The 22,037-nt window shown below is 43.1% G+C and overlaps 2 protein-coding genes across 9 annotated transcripts; one reads left to right on the top strand and one right to left on the bottom strand.

Annotated features, from left to right (window-relative positions):
- The first annotated feature begins 4,495 nt into the window (after positions 1 to 4,495).
- On the top strand, positions 4,496 to 13,109 carry LOC4330444 (dual specificity protein kinase YAK1 homolog). 7 transcript variants are annotated; one of them, XM_066307305.1, is made up of 18 exons: positions 4,496 to 5,231; positions 6,024 to 6,223; positions 6,858 to 7,011; positions 7,097 to 7,206; positions 7,288 to 7,357; positions 7,448 to 7,530; positions 7,612 to 7,693; positions 7,791 to 7,831; positions 7,998 to 8,120; positions 8,320 to 8,464; positions 8,563 to 8,671; positions 9,197 to 9,279; positions 9,523 to 9,597; positions 10,152 to 10,226; positions 10,314 to 11,119; positions 11,195 to 11,350; positions 11,944 to 12,203; positions 12,741 to 13,109. In XM_066307305.1, the coding sequence occupies exons 1-18, from the start codon at positions 5,052 to 5,054 to the stop codon at positions 12,818 to 12,820; spliced, it is 2,832 nt and encodes a 943-aa protein (XP_066163402.1). In that variant the 5' UTR covers positions 4,496 to 5,051; the 3' UTR covers positions 12,821 to 13,109. The 7 variants fall into 7 exon arrangements, with proteins under 7 accessions (XP_066163402.1, XP_066163401.1, XP_015625776.1 ...); XM_066307304.1 differs by having other exon boundaries at positions 10,152 to 10,229; XM_015770290.2 differs by having other exon boundaries at positions 9,191 to 9,279.
- An 874-nt stretch (positions 13,110 to 13,983) lies between these two features.
- On the bottom strand, positions 13,984 to 17,530 carry LOC4330443 (pectin acetylesterase 8). Of its 2 annotated transcripts, none has more exons than XM_015770291.3 (13): positions 17,298 to 17,530; positions 17,057 to 17,178; positions 16,837 to 16,919; positions 16,602 to 16,731; positions 16,184 to 16,263; positions 15,992 to 16,078; positions 15,799 to 15,923; positions 15,547 to 15,607; positions 15,261 to 15,314; positions 15,091 to 15,168; positions 14,790 to 14,895; positions 14,544 to 14,689; positions 13,984 to 14,415 (listed from the first exon to the last, which is right to left on the bottom strand). In XM_015770291.3, exons 2-13 carry the CDS (start codon positions 17,175 to 17,177, stop codon positions 14,293 to 14,295), a joined length of 1,194 nt encoding a protein of 397 aa, XP_015625777.1. In that variant the 5' UTR covers position 17,178; positions 17,298 to 17,530; the 3' UTR covers positions 13,984 to 14,292. The 2 variants fall into 2 exon arrangements, with proteins under 2 accessions (XP_015625777.1, XP_015625779.1); XM_015770293.3 differs by having other exon boundaries at positions 17,267 to 17,483.
- Between the last annotated feature and the right edge of the window lie 4,507 nt (positions 17,531 to 22,037).

The following is a 22,037-nucleotide window of genomic DNA, read 5'->3' as shown; positions in this document are numbered from 1 at the left end:
TCCTTAACTTAACAGATTTTGAGATCCCTTAACCACAAACTAGAAATGTGTATCTCTAAACTCACACAAACCATTCATTTAAGGTCCTATGATAATATATATGGATGGTTTCGCTGACGTGGCATCCTAGTTAATAAAAAAAATTTAAAAAAGTATGTGGAGCCCACATGTCAGCTGTACATTCTCTTGGGCGACCGCGGATACGGGCGGCGGGCGGAGCGACGATGGGCGACCGCGGATACGGGCGGCGGGCGGAGCGACGATGGGCGAGGCGGGATGCGGGCGGCGGGCGGAGCGACGATGGGCGAGCGCGGATGTGGGCGGTGGCGGAGCGACGATGGGCACAGCGATGGGCGAGCGTGGATGCGGGCGGCAAGCGAGTGCGGCAGTAGTCGGCGGGTGGCAAGCGAAGTGGTTTGGGAGGGAGGGGGAGGCGGCCGGTGAACCCGTCCGAGCTCGCCCGTCCTGCGCGCGAGGGAGGCAGACGGCGACCAAGGAACCATCTCCTCCTTTGCCTCTTCCCCTTCTCCTGCCGGTGGTGCCACTCCTAGCATCGTCAGCCACCCGGAGGGGTACGGCGGTGGTGGCGGTCGAGCACAGGGGAGCTCTCCGAGATGGACCTCGACTTCGGGAGGCTTGTCGACGAAGGGGAGGAGCATGACAAGGACGGGGTTACGGTCGGGGTCGCCGTGCACCACGCGGAGCCGGTGGCCTCTCCCCTCCCCCCGCTGCTCTTGGATATGTGGTCCGCCACCGCCGCGCTCATCCCCCGTTGCCGCTCCACTGCCGCGCTCGCCCGTCGTCCGCTCCGCCCGCCACCACTCTATCGTGGTAGTCCCGCGGTTAGGTGGCTACTACGGTTATCGCGAAAACCATATGGTTATCATGAAGTATATCATTGTTTCAAAAATTGAAAATGTTACCATATATGATAACCACGATAATCGCATGGTTTTATAAACCTCACTCTCGCTTCCCTCGTTCCGGAGCAAGACCCGTTCGGTTTCCTGCAGGGACACGGCGAGAGGAACGCGACACGGACGTATCGCTGTCAGCTGTCAGGTCAATATTTGGCGTCCTGGACGGGGGCTAGAGACCGGTGAGCTGATGACCTCGTCCGGTCGACCCCGTCGCCGAATGCTTCAGCGTTTGAGAAAAAAAGGGGAAGCGCAGAGGCGTTCACGGGTCACGGCTTCCACGGTCGCCCGGGTCCTCGAGCGTCCACGGGCACCGCCGGCGCGGCCGGCGGACGCGGCAACTGGCAGCGTGCTAGTCCCGGTTGGTTGGAGGGTTGACATGCGCCGTGTGGCTGACTTGCCGTACGTTGGTCGGCGTTTTGGCGTGGCATTGGAGATGGGAGATTGGGAGTGGGAGAGAAGGGTGGCGCGCTGCGACTTCGCGGCGTGGACTCCACAGGAGCTTTTTACGGTGCAACTGCACCCGTGTGCCCGTGACTCGGTTTGGTCTCGACATTCTCCTCGACTCCTCGGCGAGATCGTCGACGGTCAAAACAACGTGTCAGCTGCTGTCGCGTCGCGACAAGCCCAGAAACCCGTGCTCGGAGAAACACTGATCCCACAAATCCACTGGCGTCCTTGCTTTATCAAAGATCTAAATTCCATGTAGTTTCACGAGCTTTTTCTTTTCTTTTCCACGGAAGTAGTTCCACGAACTGTTTATAAAAGAACTACGCTAGTAGTTTCACATAAATGTATAGTGAAAACCATATCTAGGTGGTACCTGCAAACAACGGTATAACAGTTCTTAGAAAAATATCATACATATAGCTAAGATGATATTAGACAGCCCCAGAGTTGTAAAAATAAACTCATCTTCGTTTGTAAGATACTTGTCATTGGTTAGTTCATTTTCAAACTAACCATCGTTAAAAAACAAAGGAAGTATAAAATTGAGAAGAATATTGCTATATTTTAATTGTGTGATTTTTTGTGAAATTCCAGTCACATAAAAATTGTACACTAAATTGTTGCGATGTGCAATACGCCATTTACTTTTTTATGCAGTTTTATTGATATATATGGGTTTACTTTATTTTTATTTGAGTTTGAAAACTTTTTGTATGTATTTTTGTAAACCTTTATGTATTGTATGTTTCTTTTTTATGTAGCTCGGTGATTCTTTTCATATAGGAATAGTTTATTGCTTGACCTTTTGTCGAGCAATCCCCTTACCTCTGGTCAGGCTGTCGGGGGAAAACCCTGTCTTGGTTTCCCTGAGATCTGGATGGACAGCGGCGGTGGTGCTCATCGTCGTTCATTTTCCTGGAGATGTCATTTTGGAGGTCCCTTGCCAAAACTTCCTTCTGGTAGTTAGTGCAAGCTTCCTCTATATGCGTTGTTTTCTTGCGGCGGTGCTCTAGTTTATATGAGTAGGCGGGCTGTAGGGGGAGAGCGGATCCATTATTCTTTCTCACCCTCCCCCCTCAATCCCAAAGGCGTGATCAGAGTTGAGTTAGGTGCTTGGTTGTTTGGGATTGGTTTTGGGTGGTCCCGACTGTAGCTTCCTTGTTAGCCTAGCGGTGGCCGATCCAATGCTAGCCTTCTACTTGAGTATGTATATGTGTTGTCGGTGCGTGTGGTGGTGTTTTTTTTATTTCTTTCCTAACTACTGCCTTATAGGGTACTTGTAATTTTTTTCCTACTCTATTCAATGGATCATCACGCCCGTGTTGTGCTGATCGCTAAAAGAAAAAAATGAGAAAAGTGATTGATTTTTTTTCTTTAAATTTGAATTTCCTGATGCTCCCAAATGAGGAATAGTGGATAAGGAAAAAAAGAATAGTGTTTTTCTTTGCGATTTGGTTAGTTTTTGCATCCTATAATCAAAGTTGAGTTTGTTCTTATTGGATGGCTGTTTATTTAAATCTAAACTTCTTATTGGATGATTGTTTATTTAAATCTAAACTACTCCCTCCATTTTACATTATAAGTCGTTTGATCTTTTCCTAGTCAAACATTTTTAAGTTTGATCAAGTTTGTAGAAAAATATATAATAGTATTTTCAACACAAAACAAGCATATTATCAAAATATATTCAATATTAGATTTAATGAAACTAATTTGATATTTTAGATATTGCTAATTTTTTCTGTAAACTTGATCAAATTTAAGAAAGTTTCACTAGAAAAAAAAGTCAAACAACTTGCAATATGAAACGAAAGGAGTAGATGTGTATTTTTTTTACTTCTAACAAAAATGTTTTCAAGTTTCCATAGTATATGTTCTGCGGTTATATATTCAAATCCTGTGTCATGCATTAATTTCAACAATTCTTGGGATTTATTCATACAAAGTATGGAATAAAATTGAAAGCCAACAACCTTTTCACATCTACCAACTCTGAATATCGAACCAATTCTGACAAAGGCTGACCTAACACATATCTCTTTTTTTCTTTTGTTCCTTGAACGTGCTGATTTTTACATTGTTTTGATATTGGTACCAATGACGAAATTGCATTTATCTATCTTTCCATGTGATGGGTCAATCACATCGAATATATACACACACAACCCAATATATCAATTTTTCTAGCACTTGCGTTAACTTCTTGTTGGTTTCTCTATGTTGTAGATGACATGAATAATTTAAAATTTGAGCATCATATGATGATATAAACACATCCTAAAGCTATAGTGTCGATGAATTTTAGCAACTATCTATCTTGAACACTCAATCCACTTTATGTTTCATAACACATCTATTGTAAGAAAATAAATATATTGATTTCTACTTAAGTTGTTTTCGTATTAATATCACTGACAAGATTGTATCTATCTATCTAGTCTATAGAGTGAAATTACGTCGGATATGTAACACAGCCTAACACGTCAAATTTTCTAGCACTTGCGTCCACTTTTTGTTGGTTTTTTTATACTTTAGGGTTGATGTACTCTAGCGACTACCTATGAACACTCAACCACTTTATGTCTTGTAACACATCTATCTCAACAAAAAGTCCTACGTTTCTATCTTTTGGGTCAATTGTTCACATTTATTTGTAAAATAGCAATAAATCACACATCAATTATACTATTTCGTTGTTTCCATTTTTTTTTACCAATAATGCATTTCACATATTTTCCCACTAATGGTATTCACATGCCATTCAAAATAGCAACGAACCATATACAACCGGAGGGCGAAATATGTACTACTTTCAGAACGTGGTCAACAAATTTGAAATTACCGTGTAACCTCCTAACAAAAAGAAAAACACAACGAAACACGAGTTGGTCTTTCATCATTTTCCACGTACAACCGCATGACGCGAAGATCAGAACGTATCAGACGGTCACCGTGCCATCTGGACGACAAAGCAGCGTGGGCCGGAGCACGTGACGGCGTCGTCGATAATTAGAGGCCGTTGCTGCTGTGCTTACCACTGTGTGCACATTGTCATTTCACCCCCTTTGATTAATTAAAAAAAACTCGACGCGTAAAAATATATAGAAGTACTAAGCTAATCGCTGGACGGAAAAGGGAGCGAAAAAGAGGCGAGAGGGAGGTGTGACGGAGACGAGCAAGGAAAGGGAAGAGAGAAGAGACGAAACAGGGAGGAGGGGATTGGGACTCGCCGCCCCCCTCTCCAAATTCCCCACTCCTCCTCCTCCTCCTCCGCCTCCGCCTCCGCCTCCGCCGCCGCCGCAGCCTATCCCCTCGCCAATCCGGCGAGGTAGAGGAGTGGGTCTCTTCTCGTGCTCTCCCCAAAACCCCGCGCGCCCAATTCACCGGGGTCCCGAGCTCCCGGCGGAGGCTCGGGAGCGGGAGCGGGCAGGGGCGGAGGAGATCGGATCGGGGGAGGGGGGAGCATTGGGCGATGACCGCCGCCTAGGATGCAGCTGGACTCCGCCGGCGGCCGCTTAGCTGCTGCTGCTGGTGCCGCTTATTTGGAGGAGCGTGTTGGTGTGATCCTAGTGGGAGCCGGGAGCCGGGAGCCAGGTGGATTGGGCTGAGGTGGTGGTGGTGGGCATTTGATCTCCGCGGGGGCGGCGGCGATTGGGTGCTGGGAGGCGGTTGCGCGTGTGGTGTATGGAGGTTTCCTGGGAGGTGGACGCGGCGGGGCCGCCGTGGAGGCCGAGTGAGTCCACGGCGTTCCTTCCGTTCGCTGCTGCTGCGGCGGCCGGGGACCGGGCGGGGGCGTCGTTGTCCGGTCGACGCAATGGGCTTGCCGCCCGCTCAAGCAACCTCAGCTCCGTCAGGAAGAGGCCTGTACGTTTCCTGCACCTTCCCCTTCTCACAGGGCTACCTAAGATGCTTGCTTGATGCGGCTGCGGTCAGGCCTCGCTTTGCTGAATTGTCAATTGCATTGAGCTATTCGCACATGGTTACTTAGCTGGAATGCGATTAGCATCAGGTGCTTGCAAGGAACCAATAGCTTAAACTCTGGTCGCTTGAACTAGCTGTATCATATGATCACCCATTGTTGCTGCCATTTTTTCTTATTGCTTGCACGCATGGTCTAGATTATTCGATTGCTCAGATTTTCTATTGATTCTTCAGCTACAAACTTCATTTCTGAAAGCTCTCAGCATTGCTAACCAGAAATCCGACCCCTGTTTTCTGCTAAATTCGAATGCACTGTTAAGTTTAATGTACACTAGATTTGTTTGCTTAGCTTGTTCTTCTAATCGTATAGTCACTAGAACAGGTACTTTACTGCTACAGGCGGTCCTAATTACTTTGATCATAATTCATGAGCGAATGGGAGGCATTGCACAACTCAAATTGACTTGAGGATCCTAGCTTTTTGCTAAGTTAAGATGTTCCTTTAAATTGGTATTTATTTTTTGGCAGCATAACTTTGCTATCTCATCCAGGGGTAAGCACAATACTTTAGGGACAATTTTCAACTTTGTTGATATTCTGAATGTATTATATTGTAAAATGATGAGGGAACAGTCTATGTGACATTTTTTTTGTTACAATTGTTCAACTGTGTATGACACCTCCTTCATATACTTGTGATGCTTCACTCTAAATTATATTTTCTTATTCCTGCAGTTTGTTGCAAGATTAACCACAGACATTGTCCAAACTTTCGGAAAATGCAATCCTGAGTTTAAGTACTCAGATTCACTGAACCCCAAGCGCTTTCTCACCAACCCTTCAGTTCCAGCTCACAATGATGGCCTTGATAATGCAAATTCTGACCTCATCTTGTATGTCAACTTGGAATTGGTTAATAAAAAGTCGGACCGGAGGTTAGTTTTCTTCTTGACTTGTTAACCCTTTTATGTGATTCAATATTTGTGTCTGTTGTCCATTTCTTAGTGAGTTAGAGCACTCAAAACATTTTTACCAGATATATCTCTTTTCACTATTTTGTTTTTTATGTTATAAGTTAGAAATATGTATGCACATTCTGACTCTCCATTATACTAAGAACTCAGATGTGGAAATATGGGAAGATGAAATATGTCCAAAGGACTGCCATATTGCCACACATTGTAGTTTCTTTCAAATTTTCAACTTATTGAACTTAGGCGATAAAGCTATCCAATTGATCAATTCAACTTTGTGTTCATATTTTTTTTATCAGAGTTCCTGATGGTTAAAGTTAAGAGTACCTTTACGGTGCTCTCTAGTATTCTACTACAAGTATTATTGCCAATAGAAGTGATCTCAACTATTAATTTATGAGTTCTACTACCAGTAGAAAATATTATTATACTACCAGTAGTTGATGTGGTAGTATAAATAGATATGATCTATTGGAGAAAAAAAATGATCTAGATTGGTTCTACTACCAGTAGAGAGCATTGTAAAACACCTCTAAAGTTAAACTATGAACAGCATCAGATTGGACTGCACTCATCTTTTTATTGTTCTAAGTAGGTACGTTATTAAAGAAATGCTTGGCCAAGGTACGTTTGGACAGGTTGCTAAATGCTGGGATGGAGAAACTAACAGCTATGTTGCAGTAAAGGTTATAAAAAATCAGCCTGCCTTTTATCAGCAAGCTATCATGGAGGTCTCACTGTTGAGCATGGTACAGTAGTTTACCTAGCATTTACTCACTTGTGATTGATGTATGTAACGACTGGCATCACAACTGTGTATGCTCAATCTTGCAGCTGAATGAGAAATATGATCCTGATGATCAACACCACATTGTCCGGATGCTGGATTTTTTTCTCTACCAAAATCATTTGTGTATAGCATTTGAAATGCTTGGCCATAACCTGTAAGATTGTCGTACTTCTCTTCGCTAATCTATTATATACCATGTAACTAATTCATGTATCACTTAAACTCCCACATCTAGTTATGAGCTGCTAAAAAGGAATAGTCTAAGAGGTTTGCAACTGAAATATGTCCGAACTTTCTCTAGACAGGTAAGGTTTTATTTTCATATGGTGCTTGAATTTTTGAATTTTAAATGCATTGATTACCATATTATCTATGTCTAATTCTTTATTGGTCAGATATTGGATGCATTGGTTGTCATGAAGGACGCTGGCATTATTCATTGTGATCTAAAACCGGAAAATATTCTCATAACTCCAAAGTTAGTTGTCTCATCTCAAATCAGCACTTGATTTGTTCACTGTTTGCATGCTATTAATCCATCCACGCTATATCTTTGCAGTGTAAAAACAGCAGCTGGGGTTAAAGTAATTGATTTTGGATCAGCATGCTTGGAGGGTAAAACCATTTACTCGTATATTCAGGTTTCATTCAAACTCACCCATCAGTGTGAACTCTGAATTCATGTTATAGTAAAATTGTTGATTTAAAGAAGCTTCTCCTTTTTTTTTTCTTTTCCAGAGTCGGTATTACAGATCTCCGGAAGTACTTCTTGGTTACCCGTATCCTGTGTGACATCTATTTTTCACTAGGAAATACCTTAAAGCTGCACAAATGTCTTATGCTTTTAATTTGTTTTTCTCTGTTATGTCCATTTTAAATTTGTCATTATGTGGTGCAGCTTTTGTGAATTCTAACATCTGGATTTGTAAACTTAACAAGTACTAGATATACCACGGCCATTGATATGTGGTCATTTGGCTGTATAGTCGCTGAACTATATATAGGATTGCCTTTATTTCCTGGAGCGTCAGAATACGATGTCCTATGCCGTATGATTGAGATTCTCGGGTTAGTACATCTGATTGAACTTTTCCCTCCCTTTTCTTCATTACAACCAACAATTTACAGTGAAAATAACTTATATTCAATTACTTTGTAACTGTCTGAGTTCTTTCACTTCTGTTCTTAACTTTTCAGAAATGTTACAACATTGCTTTTATGGAAATTCAAAAGTGTTTTTAAACATGTTTGCCTTTTTCTTATACAGTGGACAACCACCAGATGATCTGCTACGGGAGGCTAAAAATACTGGGAGATTTTTTAAGCAAGTTGGAAGTATTTATCCTGGTATTGAAATGCAGAATGGCCCTATCAGTGCGTACAGAATATTAACTGAAGAGGAGATTGAAACTGTAATATTTTTATTTTTTTTAAGGTTACATATTTGTCCTGTCCTATACATTTACTTCATTATTACTTATCTATACCCTGTTTACATCCTGCAACACAGAGGGAGTCCAAAAAACCAAAAGTAGGAAGATGGTATTTCCCTCGTGGAAGGCTTGACAAACTCATATATACATACCCTTGGAAGAATTTGAATGGGGAAAACTTGCCAGGTATGTTTTGTGATACTTATTTTTAAGGATGGAGCTAAGTAGGTTTACAGCTGATTTTGAAACTGTGTTTATTCTAGAACAATCTCAGCTAGCAGTGATCAATATGGCAGACCCAGTAATTAGCGTTTCTTGCGGAATACGTGGTTCATTTGGTGTGCATTGCCTTAAGGTTTATTGCCTTTGGTGTACGACTATACTGTGGCATAAATTATAATGGGTGCCCAGGAAGTTGCAGTAGTTGTTATAGAACTGATAGTGTTGCATACTATAGCGGTACCTTTTGGGAAATGATCAACCTAGTTAACTATACCTTATTTCCGGTTGCAGTTCTTTATTAAACAGGTGTATGAACAATAGGTTAGCAATGCTGGCACATACCAGAATCATGCAAGATACTAATAATACTGGTGAACTTAGAATTATTTCTTAGTATTAGTCTCTTGAATGATAATATCCTAGTCCTTATGATGAAGTTGCAGGTTTGACATTATCTTCTCACCTATTTCAATTTTGATTCAGAGACAGAAAAGACAGATCGCTTAGCACTGGTTGATTTCTTGAGAGGGCTTGTTGAGTTTGATCCTAATAAGCGGTGGTCACCATTGCAGGTATTCACTGATGATAACATTTGATTCCTATTTGGTTGTACTCTTTGATTGTGAATGGGAAGTCTTATTAATCCCAATATCTGAATATGCTGGGGAATCCTTGTTTCGTAGCCGTTAAATAAATGAGCTTTAGGCAGGTCAGTTTGGTACTTAGGAAATTATTAACTTGATTTCCTATTGCGCTATTTTTTTTTCTTCTTGAATAATCAATGGAAGTACTTCACAATTATGAACCTATTTCAGGCTTCATATCATCCCTTCATAACTGGTGAAGCGTTTACTGGTCCATATGAGCCTATCCAGGAGACTCCAAGAATTGTAAGTATGATCTTGTTTCCAGACAACCTGCTGTATAATTTTTCTCTCCTTAGAGACTGTTGATACGGAACGACCATCATTTGTAACAATTGACTTTGGTTTTGCTCTGCATTTAATTGAACGAGGTATTTAGATATCTTCCTTTCACATTATAACAAACATGGATACATGAAACAGTGTTTCTTCCCACCAACAGACTATATATTGCTATATACTACTCCCTCTGTCTTCAAATACTTGTCACTAGGTACTATTCATCTTCAAACTTTGACAGCTCGTCTTTTTTGAAAAAAACAAATACTTAAAAGTATGTCATATTAACGAAGTGTGTTGCACCCTAAATATCACAAAACTTTTGTGCGTCATGCTCCACCATTCAAAATTTGTTGTGGTCAAAATTATAATTGCACTAGTCAATGGTGACATATCTGAAATCAGAGGGAGTAGACAATGTGGAGAAACCTTAAAATACTTGTACCTTAAGCGCTCCCTTTTTTTCATACAAGTAGTCCGTAAGTCATATACTTATGTCTTGTTGTGTTGTGCCATTGTAGCCTGTTGGTCGTGTTGCAGCAGTTGATCATAATCCTGGAGGAGGTCACTGGTTAGCTGCTGGTCTTTCCCCTCAGGTTGTAAGTATGTTCTCTTATGCTTTTGTTAAGTTGGTGAGTTGTAAGATAATTATTATCATAATATATTGTTGATTATGTTTGTAGGTTGGAAGCATTAACAGAGGCCTACCATTTAATAACGCTTTTGCACCAAAGATTCCCTTTTCATATGGAAGCAGCTGTGGCAGCTTCGGTAGCCATGGTAGCTTTAATGACAATGTAGGTCTTGCAAGCAGCTATGGAAGCTATGATGTCAACAGTGTGAACATGTATCATTCACCACTAGGCCCTTCTGGATTCAATTTACATTCACAAGCCGGAGGAACATTTTTGGGATCTAGTCCAGATATTAGACGACGATCTTATCTCTATCATGGTGGTGGCATTCGATTAAGCCCTGGGTGTCCAGGGCCTATGTCTCTTGGGGCAAGTCCATCACAATTTACTCCACCAAATTCTCAGATGCAAATCCCAAGTACTGCTACAGGAAAGTATGGTTCCACTTCTCCTGCAAGGAGCAGTCATGGCTCATTGGGAAAAGCTGCTGCTGTAGGCCAATACAATAGAAGAAGAAATCTTGGTCACCCACCTATATCAATGCCGCCTCATGAATACACATCTCAGCTGACTCAGGGACACCATGGGGATGGCACCATTAGTAATCACTTTGATGGCTATGCTCGTGGACATTCTGGTTACCCACAAAGTGCACTCCCTAATCCTGGTCATTTCAGTTGGAGACCACATACATGCGCTGGCAGTGGTTTATCAACAGACACTTCGAACCATGGGTCCTTTCCACCATCTCGATACGGTGGTTTTCCTCCTACGCACTCATCCAATGTGTCAGCAGATACACTGGCTTCCACCTCATCAATACCGGATCCAGCTGATTGGGATCCAAACTATAGGTAACAGTGCATCATACAGTTTTGTCTTTGTAATGTAACATGTGTTGATCTTTTTCACTTTGTTTTGATGTGCAGCGAAGAGTCACTTCTGCAAGAGGACACTTCACTATCAGATGCGTTGAGCGATCTCCACCTGAAGGATGCAAGTGGTCAAACAAACCAATCCAGCAGATTGGCCCATATCCAAAGCCATGCTATTGCAAACTCAAACTCTTTATCCATGAATCAAAGGTACTTAAGTGTTTTCTAATTTGTTCATGTAATGACATTTGGCCGACGCATAAAAAGCTAATATAATAGAGGCACCCCTCATCTGATAGATTGCTTACAATCCAACTACAATGATTTGCTCTCTGTATAGTTCGCTCATATCTTTAGGAAAAAAAAAGCATACTTCACTTTTCCCACCTTGTGCTGTGCTGCTGGTTTCTGCTTAATTATTCACCATTTTTACAAATGCTAAAATTGTAATGTGCTAACAAATGGATTTGATTATATACATATGTAAGGGTATGATTGTCATTTTGGATGGCATGTGTACAAAGAATCGAAAGAGCTTTCATACACGTTTATTAGACGCTGTGGGGTGTAAAATGTAATGCCTCTCAGTGCAACAGTTTGTTTCATGACAATAAACATCTTAAGGGATAACTGGATAAGGGAGGTGCTTCTTTTACACGAATCTTGTTTTCTATGTGTTGCTTTATTGAGAGTAATACCACTGAAAATATTTTGAATTTTCTTGGGTGGTGCTATATTGTCAGGGGTTCCATATTGTTATATTTAGTATTATTAACTGATCATTGTTCATGCTTTTCCTATAGAGGTGACCGCCTGTTCCATGCATCAACTCTTACAGAGAGTAGTGCCTCTACAGGCCATGTGACCTATGATGGTTACCATAATGCAAACTATTCTCAGCTGAATTTTCAAAGTCGCCATGGACAACCATTTCAGCGGTATAACCATATGACTGCGAGCTACCTACGTCCAATGGGGAATCATCACAATGGTCAGCCTGTATGGCCTAATTATGGCATGGCAGAACCTCCACCTGCTACTATGGCTGACGGAATGCCTTGGGGTAATATTTCCATGTTGTCATTTGTATGTTTTATTTAATTGGGTGTTGTTGGTATAGCCATTGACTCTGCAAAAGCTATCGTAGCACTAGATTTACTACCATCTGTGGTCCTCTTTTTTTATGTGGCATGGCCTTCTAGTCCAACTTAACTAATTTTTTTTTGAGGTATCCAACTTAACTAAATGTGCTACTGAAAACTTGCAATCTTGGTATTAATTTTCAGAACAATGGCCTTGCAGTACACATAGTTTATTGGCAAATTTTGTTTAATAGTATATTGAAACATGTTTGGTCTAGGCTTGTAATTGCACATGGGACTGCAATGGCCAAAAGAAAAGGTGTAACCTTCATGCATGAGATATGTATGTCCTGTTGATATAGTTTGCTTTCCAATTGGATCTTCCATTTTTTTTTCACGAGTGCCTTATCTTTATTAACCTATTATAGCTTAAAAGTCATTTCAATCGGTGCATGCATTTGGAAACCATAGAAGGTATGCATATTTATGTCTGAAACATAATTCTGAATGTTGTGCAGGAGGAAGGCCTGGTCACTCTTTTACAGCAGGCGGACTGCCGTCTTCCTTTGCAGGAAAGGATTTTGGAAGGATTTTCTAGTATGGATCTGGAGGAATGCCATTCAATTGGTTGCATTAGTAGTTTGTATTTGCAACTCTTGGTTGCATTGCTTACGGGCTGTTGATTTTGCAGTTTGTTGCATTCCTCTAATTGATCCCTTCGCAATGCTCCGGCTCATAGAACTGTATGGTATGGGTCTGTAATTGTAGCATTCTCTGTTGGTTTCTTCTTTTCGTTTTTGGTTTATTTGTTATACATCGAGCGGAGGCTTCTGCCTGCTGCAAAAACCCAGCGGGAAAAAGAAGTTGAGCAGCCCCTACTTTCAGAATGCCATGCTTTTCATGTGACTTCTGACGATTTAGACAGATCAAATCAAACCAGACCAGTACAAATGCTTCAAAACGTTGAAGATTTGTTAAAAGCCCTTGTCGCTAGGGGAAAAAAACAAACGCTACAATCCGCCCAGTAATAATACCGTGTCATTAAAAGGATCAGATCAGACCACTACTGTGTGATTGATCCAAATTAAAGACAAGATGCTTCGCTGACACCTATTTACTCCCAGTAGGTACACCGCTAGATATATAAACTGGCAGCCTTGCAAAGCGAGAGAGCGAGTGATATTTTCCCTCGGAGGAAAAACATGTGTGTGCTCCATTTATCATGCATCTCCCCTCCTCTGATTGTGCAAGTGTGGCACTGTGTTAGGAGGCATCGGGCAAGTCGACATCTTTGTGTTCAGTATTCTACCTCCTGTCTCCTTCAGTGCCGCACGCCTGCACCCTAGATAGAGCGAAGAATCTGAACGTAGTCTATCGAGATCAACTAGAAGAAGCTCCTTCACACACTCCGATCGGTGCATGAATCGACGAAATATCATCCCCTCCTCGAGCTCGTGCTGCATCCCTCGCTCTGCTCATCAGCGCCGCCCGTACGTCCGCCGTCGTTCGTCACGCCGACGAGGGCAGAAATGGATCTGGCACTCGTTGACGTGCAGACGTGGTGATATGCGGTGGAGATACGGGGGATCTCACGCCGGAGCTCTTCATCGATGGCCGGCGGGGACGCGCAACGGCGGCGGCGAGGCGCCGTTGACAGGTTAACAGAGCGCAGTTTGGTTAGGCTCCACTTTGATTTCGAAAATCTCACTGAACGTACTTGAATTTTGAGCTAATTTCGAGAAAATAGCATTATCCATCCCCTCACCAGATAAACTTTTCGTGTTTCGTGTTCGTCCAATGTCACTTCAGTAACATTAATGTGGACTTTGTCGATGATTATCGAAGATATGGCAAAATATTGCCGACAAAGCGAATCAAATGTTGGAGACACCTGTAACTACTGTTGGAAGCTGCATCCAGCCTCCAGGCATCAGATGAGCTTTAAGCCATCATCTGCAGTTATTCCTGAAAATCAATGGTTGCCCACGGATTGCCCTATTGCGAGCAATAAGGGTGCATCAAATATAACAATGTGATGAATGGTAGTACGAGGTGAGGTTTCTGTAATTGCTATGCTTCTGAGGGGTCGTCGTAGATTCGGTTGTGGCAGGTTGAATCGCAAGGGTAAGGGCAATCAATCTTCTGAAACGGATTGCGGTCGTAGAACCAATCTCCAACTGCATCCGCTATTGTCTACACAAGTGTGAAGAGCTCTTGTCAGATCATCATTAGATAGCTGGCTCTAGCAGTAGCCGGCTCTAGTAGTAACTTTGGTTTAATTTTGAGTTAAGTGGTGTTGAAGTTGAAGGATGTAGTATTACTTTGGTTTCAAGCATGGGGGAACCAGATGCAAACCATGTCTCCTGCGTCTCAGATTGGCAATGCACGAAGCATGAGTTTATAAACAATCCTCTGGTGGAGGGAGTCCCTTGTTCCTTCAGTGCTTTCAGAAAATCGTCTCTGAATCCTGTGATGGCATTTAGAATCCATGCAATTTTTAAACTGGGTCGATAGCTGGCCAACTAGAAAATGCAGTATTACATACCAATACACTATCTAGTACCTACCTTGCAAGATTTGAAGTTGCGATGCAGGACATTGATCTATATCATGCTTACAGCTATGCCATTTACCATGAGGGTCTGCAAATCCTGGCACCAAGATGTTCCTTACCTGTAACACACGAGACCTAAATTAATGCCAAAACATATTTTTAGAAAATGGATTAAAGTCTGGCCTCTACATCCAAATCGGATGTACACAGCCACAATGCCAAAACATATGCCACTACAAAGCATATTTATCTAAGGGCAACACTAAAAGGATCATAATCATAGAAGTATTGCAGAACGTGGATCAGATGATAACCTGCCAGGAATCATACGCTGCGTTGAGAATGAACAAAGGTGTCTGAATCTGTTTCACCTCATTCTGAGGAAAAAAGCACTGCATTCAAAGCAACATGTTTTTAACAAGTATTCAAGTGTAATCTGTTGTCTAAATTCGTATTGTAAAACTGCCTGAAGCTTACACCTTACCATGCCTGGGGACAATCTGGAGGTGCAAGCAGAAGGTAAATTCTTCGCTGATCCCTAGCACATTTGTACAAAATGTATTTAGGTATAGGAGAAAACAATGCAAATATATGTGAAATAGAACTTTGGAAAATGATGGTTTGCTTTTCACTCTGTTAAATTCTGATCCTAATTTGTAATTTACATACCAGGTAAGTTTTTTTTTGGGGGGGGAGGGGGGGGGGGGTGCATGTGTGTAGAATCCTTGACTATCTACTAGTATAACAGAGTAATGACTGTATGTGCATACATGGGTTGTAGCTACGCCATTGAAAAAGGCCACAATGTACTCCACTCCAGCAATATCCTTCCTGCTAACACAAAGATGGGATAGGTGTTAGACATGAACTCAATGTTCAGAAATGGTGTTTTTTTGTTCTAAGTTAATATACTAATGGTTTGTCCTTCATATTAAAATGGCTAGTACATCCTTAATGTGGAAAAAAATACATAATGCATTTAATTTTTCCTTCAACTGCCTTTTGTACTAGTATTGTCTTACTCATTGATGAAGAAACCAGCATCAGAAAGGCATTTAACTTTGGTATCCACTGGGAAAAGGTCACGAAATCTGTCACAGTGTAGTATGGAAGTTAAACCACCAGCAGAACAGCCCGAAATTAGAGCCTGCCATAAATTCGTTAGTCTTGAAAACCTTCTTGTTGTCAAGAATTATGCTCATAAGAATAACATACATTATTGGCACTGTTCATTCCTTTCGCAAGCAGATCATCCATAACTGCTTGCCACACCCTAGCACCTCTGTAGTGAAGCTTTGTTGCCTATCCATATGGAACAAAATCAAAGAGAAACTTAACACTGGAGCAGCACTAATCCTCATACAATTTGTAACTGTAAAATCAAGAAAGAATGGACTATGGACTCACAGGATCTACTTTTTCCACATCGCCGGTGAAAGATGACCCATCACAGTACCGAACCTTGACCTTGTTCCAATTGTAGAAATCTGGTTTTGATGATTGCACAGGAATCGATCAAGCATGTGAACTATACTACTCCCTCCGTTTCATATTATAAGACTTTCTAGCATTGTCCACATTCATATATAGATGTTAATGAATCTAGAAAGTCTTACATTGTGATTCATTAACATCTATATGAATGTGGACAATTCTAGAAAGTCTTACATTGTGAAACGGAGGAAGTAGTAAGTAGTAACATTATCTTAAAAAAAAAGTAAGTAGTAACATGGAGCCTAGGCAGTCCAATTCCTGAGGTGGTAGAGAACTAGGACAACATAGTACAAAATATTATTTCCTTCAAACAACTAGTGAAATACAGTACCCGGGTTGTAATCAGGGGTGTTGCTCAGTATTCCAGAGAAGGCAATCTGCTTTGCCATCTGCTTCGATGATCCTAACCGAGTGCGTTTGCGTTGCAGGCAGGTCGTCACATTGCTGCACCATCCTCCTCCCTAACATTTGCAAGAAAGACACAGAAAATTGAGCCGGGCAAACATTTGTAGTAGAGTTCTAGGCTCCAGTAGCACAATTGCACTGCTATCCTCACAAGAACTAACCTCGAAATGAACCAGCCAACTATTCACGCCGGAGCCAAAACCCCGGGCGAGATGGTAGGCCGGGGGGCTCCCATCCAAACAGACTAGCACATCACACCACACACCATCGAATGCACATTAGCACAACGAGATACTAATTCAGGAAAGAGAGAGAGAGAAAAAGAGATACTAATACAGTATGAATGAACAAGTAATGACAGAGAAGCAGCTGCATCCACACCTGCGCCTTTGGCCACAGCGCTCGCTACGTAAGTAATGTCCACGAAATCACCATCCACCGTGAGAAACACCAGCGCGCAGACAAGTGCAGAGCACGAGAGGCAGACACCCCCATTCGCCATCCTAACGAGAGCGCGAAAACGAGATACAGATAAAACCACACGAGCTGCAGAAGAACACACATAACCAAACCAACCACCCAAGAACTCACCCTTTTGTGCCGGAGATGGAACAGCGCTTACCGGATACGCCGTCTCGATCTAATCTCGCATGCTCTTTGTTCTTGCCGAGGCGAGGGGACGGGACGGGACGGGGGGCTCAGGCAAGCGAACAGCGCAAAAGCTTGGAGCTTTCCATCCAAGCTCGGCCTTTTTTTTTCTCCACCGCGCCTCTGCCGATGCAAAACGCAGAGTGGGCGGCCCCCGTTCGGTTTCCACGCCGGGCCGCGTCTCTTGTGTGAGCTCGTGTGTCCTCTCTTTTTCCCCTTGGGTATCATCTAGTGCGTGCGTACGCCAGGATCTCGTCATCAACGCAACGCCTGCCATTGATGCCGCACGTTAAGACGTGCAGTGGTGGTGAATTGAACAGTGAACACGGGGATTGAATACAGTGCCAGTGTTAGGCACATCTGCACTCTGCAGAAAGTGGAAGTCCAGCCTCCAGAGCAAATACGGGAAAGGTTTCTGCGAGGATAATGGAGCAGAGTTCATTCCGTCAGGATTGGAATGGTTAATACTCCGTCATCCCATGAAACCCAATCTAACATGAGATGTAACACAACATAATATAATAAATTTGAACATACTACTCTATCTTAAAAAAATAAATTCTAGCTACAAATCTGGATACGCATGTGTCCAGATTCGTAGCTAGAATTGGACTTTTTTTCTTGAGACGAGGGTAGGTGTTATATCCAGCTCTAGATTCGTCTTTTATAGGATGGAGGAGTAGGATCGAGCCTAAACTATTTTTTCTAGATTCATGATCTATAATGATCAATCCACCACGAGATCATGCATTATATTGATAGGTTATCATAGACATCCAAATGAATCAACTATATATTACTAATAGATCAAGTAATTTTCAATATAAAACTGGGACAAAAATTCTTAAACTCATTTTCAGGCTATAAAAATTTTTCAAGTTCAGTTAATTTTCATAGAAATGATTATTATACAGAGTAATAGACCGAGAGAAAATTTACTACACGTGCATAAAACTTGGACCAAAAATTTTAAATCAGTGTTCATAATATAAAAACCTATTAAATTCAGTTCATTTTTATAGAAATGATTTATTATATAGAGAAGCAAATTTGCACAAATTTAGACCATTTATACATGTGAAGCTGTTTTAGATTGAACATTTTAGACATAAATTTTAGAGTGAACCTAAAATTTCATTAGAGTAAATTTATATATCAGTTTAATGGACAAGTGGAGTCGAACCAAACCATTGCCATCCTCATCATTTGGTGTAACTTTCTTTTTTATTTTTCGAACGAATCATTTGGTGTAACTTTCTGAAAATGTAAAAATGGAGAATGGTAATCCTGTCTTGACTCCTTGACTCTTGAGGTACAGCTGCATCTGTGTGAGAGCATGTACTACCTCAAAAGTTTAACCATCCGTCTTATTTGAAAAATTTATAAAAAAATTTAAAAAAATAGTCACACATAAAGTACTATTTATGTTTTATTATCTAATAACAATAAAAATATAAAATAGTAATCATAAAAAAATTTCAAATAAGACAAATAGTTAAATGTTAGACATAAATAGCGTAAAACTGTACTTATTTTAGGACGGAGAGAGTACTAACTATCATTGTTGTGCGGCCAGCAAAAGCCACGGTACCCAATGGCAATGTCAGCATGTGACGAGTCGTTTCTCGAGAAGGAAACCGATGCTACGGAGTAGAGTAGTATCTTTTTGAACTGTTGATGAAAGCATGTACCTCGAGTCGAGGTAAAATAATTCATCGCTCGCCGAATGTCTTTGCCTTCAAATGGAATGTCCGAAGGATGTCTGTCTACTAGTCTTCGGTCAAAAGGTGAGTTCCATTTTCCATTTCCCCCCTAGTGTTCGTGTGTTGTCCAGCTTGAAGACGGTTGCTACTCTCATCTCATGGCAGTTGGCACTGCAGAGATGGAGGTCGGCCGGCGTGTGTCGACTAGAGATCTGGCTGTGTCTTTAACGGGTTACGGCACTGCGGTTTAAGTCCACATTTTCTCGTTGGGCCGGAACGGAACGGGATTGCCACGCATGTACGGCCTGCTATACTTGGGACGGAACGGGATTACCGTCTACGTGAGGCCCTTTCTACTTGGGCAGGCCGGAACAGGATTATGATGCAAGGGCGTCCTGTATTGTATACTTCCTCCGTCTCATAAAAAACCAACCTAATATCGGATGTGATACATCCTAATACTACGAATCTGAACATACATTATTCCAGATTCATCGTACTAGAATATTCATATCTGGTCATATATTCATTTTTTATGGGACGGAGGGAGTAGCTGGCTAGACGAGATAGGTCCCAACTCGCGCCCTGTTTTTTTTTCCCAAGAATACGCAAAAGAGTTGTGCATCATTGTATTAAGACTTTGAGAGAAGCAAATTAATACAAGATTATAGCACTAGGAGGCTATACTCACGATAAAAGAGAAAACACACCACGCCACGTGCCCACACACCACCACACCCTGAGGAATACACAGCCACCTCTAAAACGACGCCTTCAATAAGATCACAACATTAAAAATGCTGTCATCGCTCATCCCAAAAGGATAAGATTTTCACCTAGAGGATCCCTTTGAAGAGGGAAGGGAGGCACCTCGACAACGCTCTCAAGAGGTACCTCGACCACTCGCGGCCTGTTTTGGTTGGCCTGGAACTTAACGCCACGTGTTTCGGAATGCTAGGAGACGAGATCCTATCTCAAGCATCCGCATTGTATGTTGGGATCCTTTATAAGGTAGGCAATAAGAAATGGGTAGGGCAATCTGCATCTGTTCCCCGATTTCATCCCCTAACTCTAGCACTAGCTTCTTTGGGAGAGAAGCCTCCCTCACTCTTGGTCCCAGCGGGTTCTCTACCGCTTAATTTGACCTTACACAAGAGCCAATAAGTTGTAGTGTTTGACGGTATTTTGTGATCTTATAAATCCAAGGAGTATTTGTATTATCAAGACAAGCAAACAAAGGAGCTGCTATGATCGTCGCATTCGTTAATATGTGAGACTGTATATAGCTTGCTCAATTGCATGGGATGCATGAGCCATGCACGTACTACATATATATGTCCATCTATATATGGCTATATCCATGTGTGTGTTCAGCCATATATATACATGCTTGGCTAATCTGTACGTATGCATGCATGCACAAGGAGACTTGAGTGACATGTGAGCAGCTCATACACGAGCGCTATATATGTATTCACCGTACATGCATGTATACGTATAGAAATACCGCGTGATTTCTGAGTTAAGAAGCAACAGCTAGCTACACGTACGGTGGAAATGTGAAGCTGCCCGTGGGCCGGCAGCCCATGGCCACATTTCGTTCTCATCGTATATATGCGATTGTATATCAGAATACACGCGTACGCGGGATATCTCAACCGCAAGCTACTGATGTGCGCGGCTGGCGCCGGATAAACCCAAGCAACAAACTCCGCCTTATCCAGGTGATTCGGATGAAAGTGATCTGCAGCAACGTCGCCGGAGGCTTCGGAGCGAACCAACGCGTGTGGCCCCGGCGGCGCTGGAGTATACGCGCCCATCCGTTAGGTTTTCCTAGCGCCTATAAAAGCCACCGAGAGCCAGCCAGCCAGAGGCCATGGACAATCAATCAACTCCCATCGAGATCAATCTATCAACACACAGTTCTATCCATCGGCATCCATCTGTCTCTGCCCAGCCATCTTCAACTCATATCCATCGACAACACACCGGCCGGCGGCGAAGCAGTATCACGTACGCCGGTGTCCCTCGGGAGGGGCAGATCGCCGAGAGGCGGCATCAGCGCACATCATCGGCGTCCGGCGAGCTGGTGTCAGTCCGATCTACTACCATAGATTGATCACGGAGGGGAAAACCATCGGCGCGTTGCTCCGGCAGCCTGTAGACTACTCGTCAACATCGGCATCAATACACATCCATTCGTCGGCGAGTACAGCTCCATCCTTTTGTTTGTTATTGTCTTTTTACAGATTGATCATGGAGCACAGACAAAGGAGAAGAAGCCATGATGTGGAGTTGGCCGGTGGCCGGAGGACGCGCTGGCCGACGACGCCACACCAACGTGTGCGCCACCGGTGGCTGCCGGCCGGCAGCATCTGACGCTCGGCGAGGGTACATGCAGCCACCCAGGAGACGGCGCCAGGCGATCGGCATCCATATTCATCTACTCCGATCCCATCTCATCCACAGCATATATCAAATAGCAGAGAAGCCTCCAGCGCGGCGGGCGGGCGTGCACAGCCTCACCGGCGCTCGGCCCGGCAGGGAGGCCGAGGCCAAAGGAGGAGAAAGCCATCTACGTCGTACGCGCACGCGCCGACGGCCAGCATCCATCTACCGGCCCCCACGAAGCGACCTTCCGACGGCAAGCAACGGCGTTTGACCTCGGCAGCCGGCGACCTCACTGCTGCACCTCGGCGTCTAAGACAGGAAGTGTGCGCTCGGTGGCCAGGTTACCACGGCTGCAGCACACCCCAGCGTCCGGCGTGAGGACGCGCACGCCAAGGAGGAGACATGTGCCAGGAAGGAGCGAGGCGATGTCGTTCCAATCTGTTGTCATGGCCAGGGAGAAGTCGGGTGTATTGCCGTCGCCCGGGGTCACTGGGCCAGCCGATCTATTCACGTCACCCGCAAGCCTCCGTCGAGATTGACGTCACCCGTTCAAGCCACTGGTAGTGTCACTACCGTACCCAACGCTGTGACACCACCAACACCCGTCCGCCAGAGAAGAC

The sequence above is a fragment of the Oryza sativa genome, chromosome 2 (assembly GCF_034140825.1).
Source record: "Oryza sativa Japonica Group chromosome 2, ASM3414082v1".
In the NCBI taxonomy this organism is placed as follows: domain Eukaryota; kingdom Viridiplantae; phylum Streptophyta; class Magnoliopsida; order Poales; family Poaceae; genus Oryza; species Oryza sativa.
The sequence above is the reverse complement of the archived record's forward strand: the minus strand, read 5'-3'. Positions and strand labels throughout refer to the sequence as shown.

Coding starts and splice junctions, on each gene's coding strand:
- LOC4330444 (XM_015770287.2), top strand. CDS start 5,052: ATGGAGGTTTCCTGGGAGGTGGACGCGGCGGGGCCGCCGTGGAGGCCG. Junction 7,531..7,611: donor AATATTCTCATAACTCCAAA/GTTAGTTGTCTC, acceptor ATATCTTTGCAG/TGTAAAAACAGCAGCTGGGG. Junction 11,351..11,943: donor TCTTTATCCATGAATCAAAG/GTACTTAAGTGT, acceptor CTTTTCCTATAG/AGGTGACCGCCTGTTCCATG.
- LOC4330443 (XM_015770291.3), bottom strand. CDS start 17,177: ATGGCGAATGGGGGTGTCTGCCTCTCGTGCTCTGCACTTGTCTGCGCG. Junction 16,732..16,836: donor GTTGGCTGGTTCATTTCGAG/GTTAGTTCTTGT, acceptor TGCAAATGTTAG/GGAGGAGGATGGTGCAGCAA. Junction 14,690..14,789: donor GCAACTTCAAATCTTGCAAG/GTAGGTACTAGA, acceptor ATGCCATCACAG/GATTCAGAGACGATTTTCTG.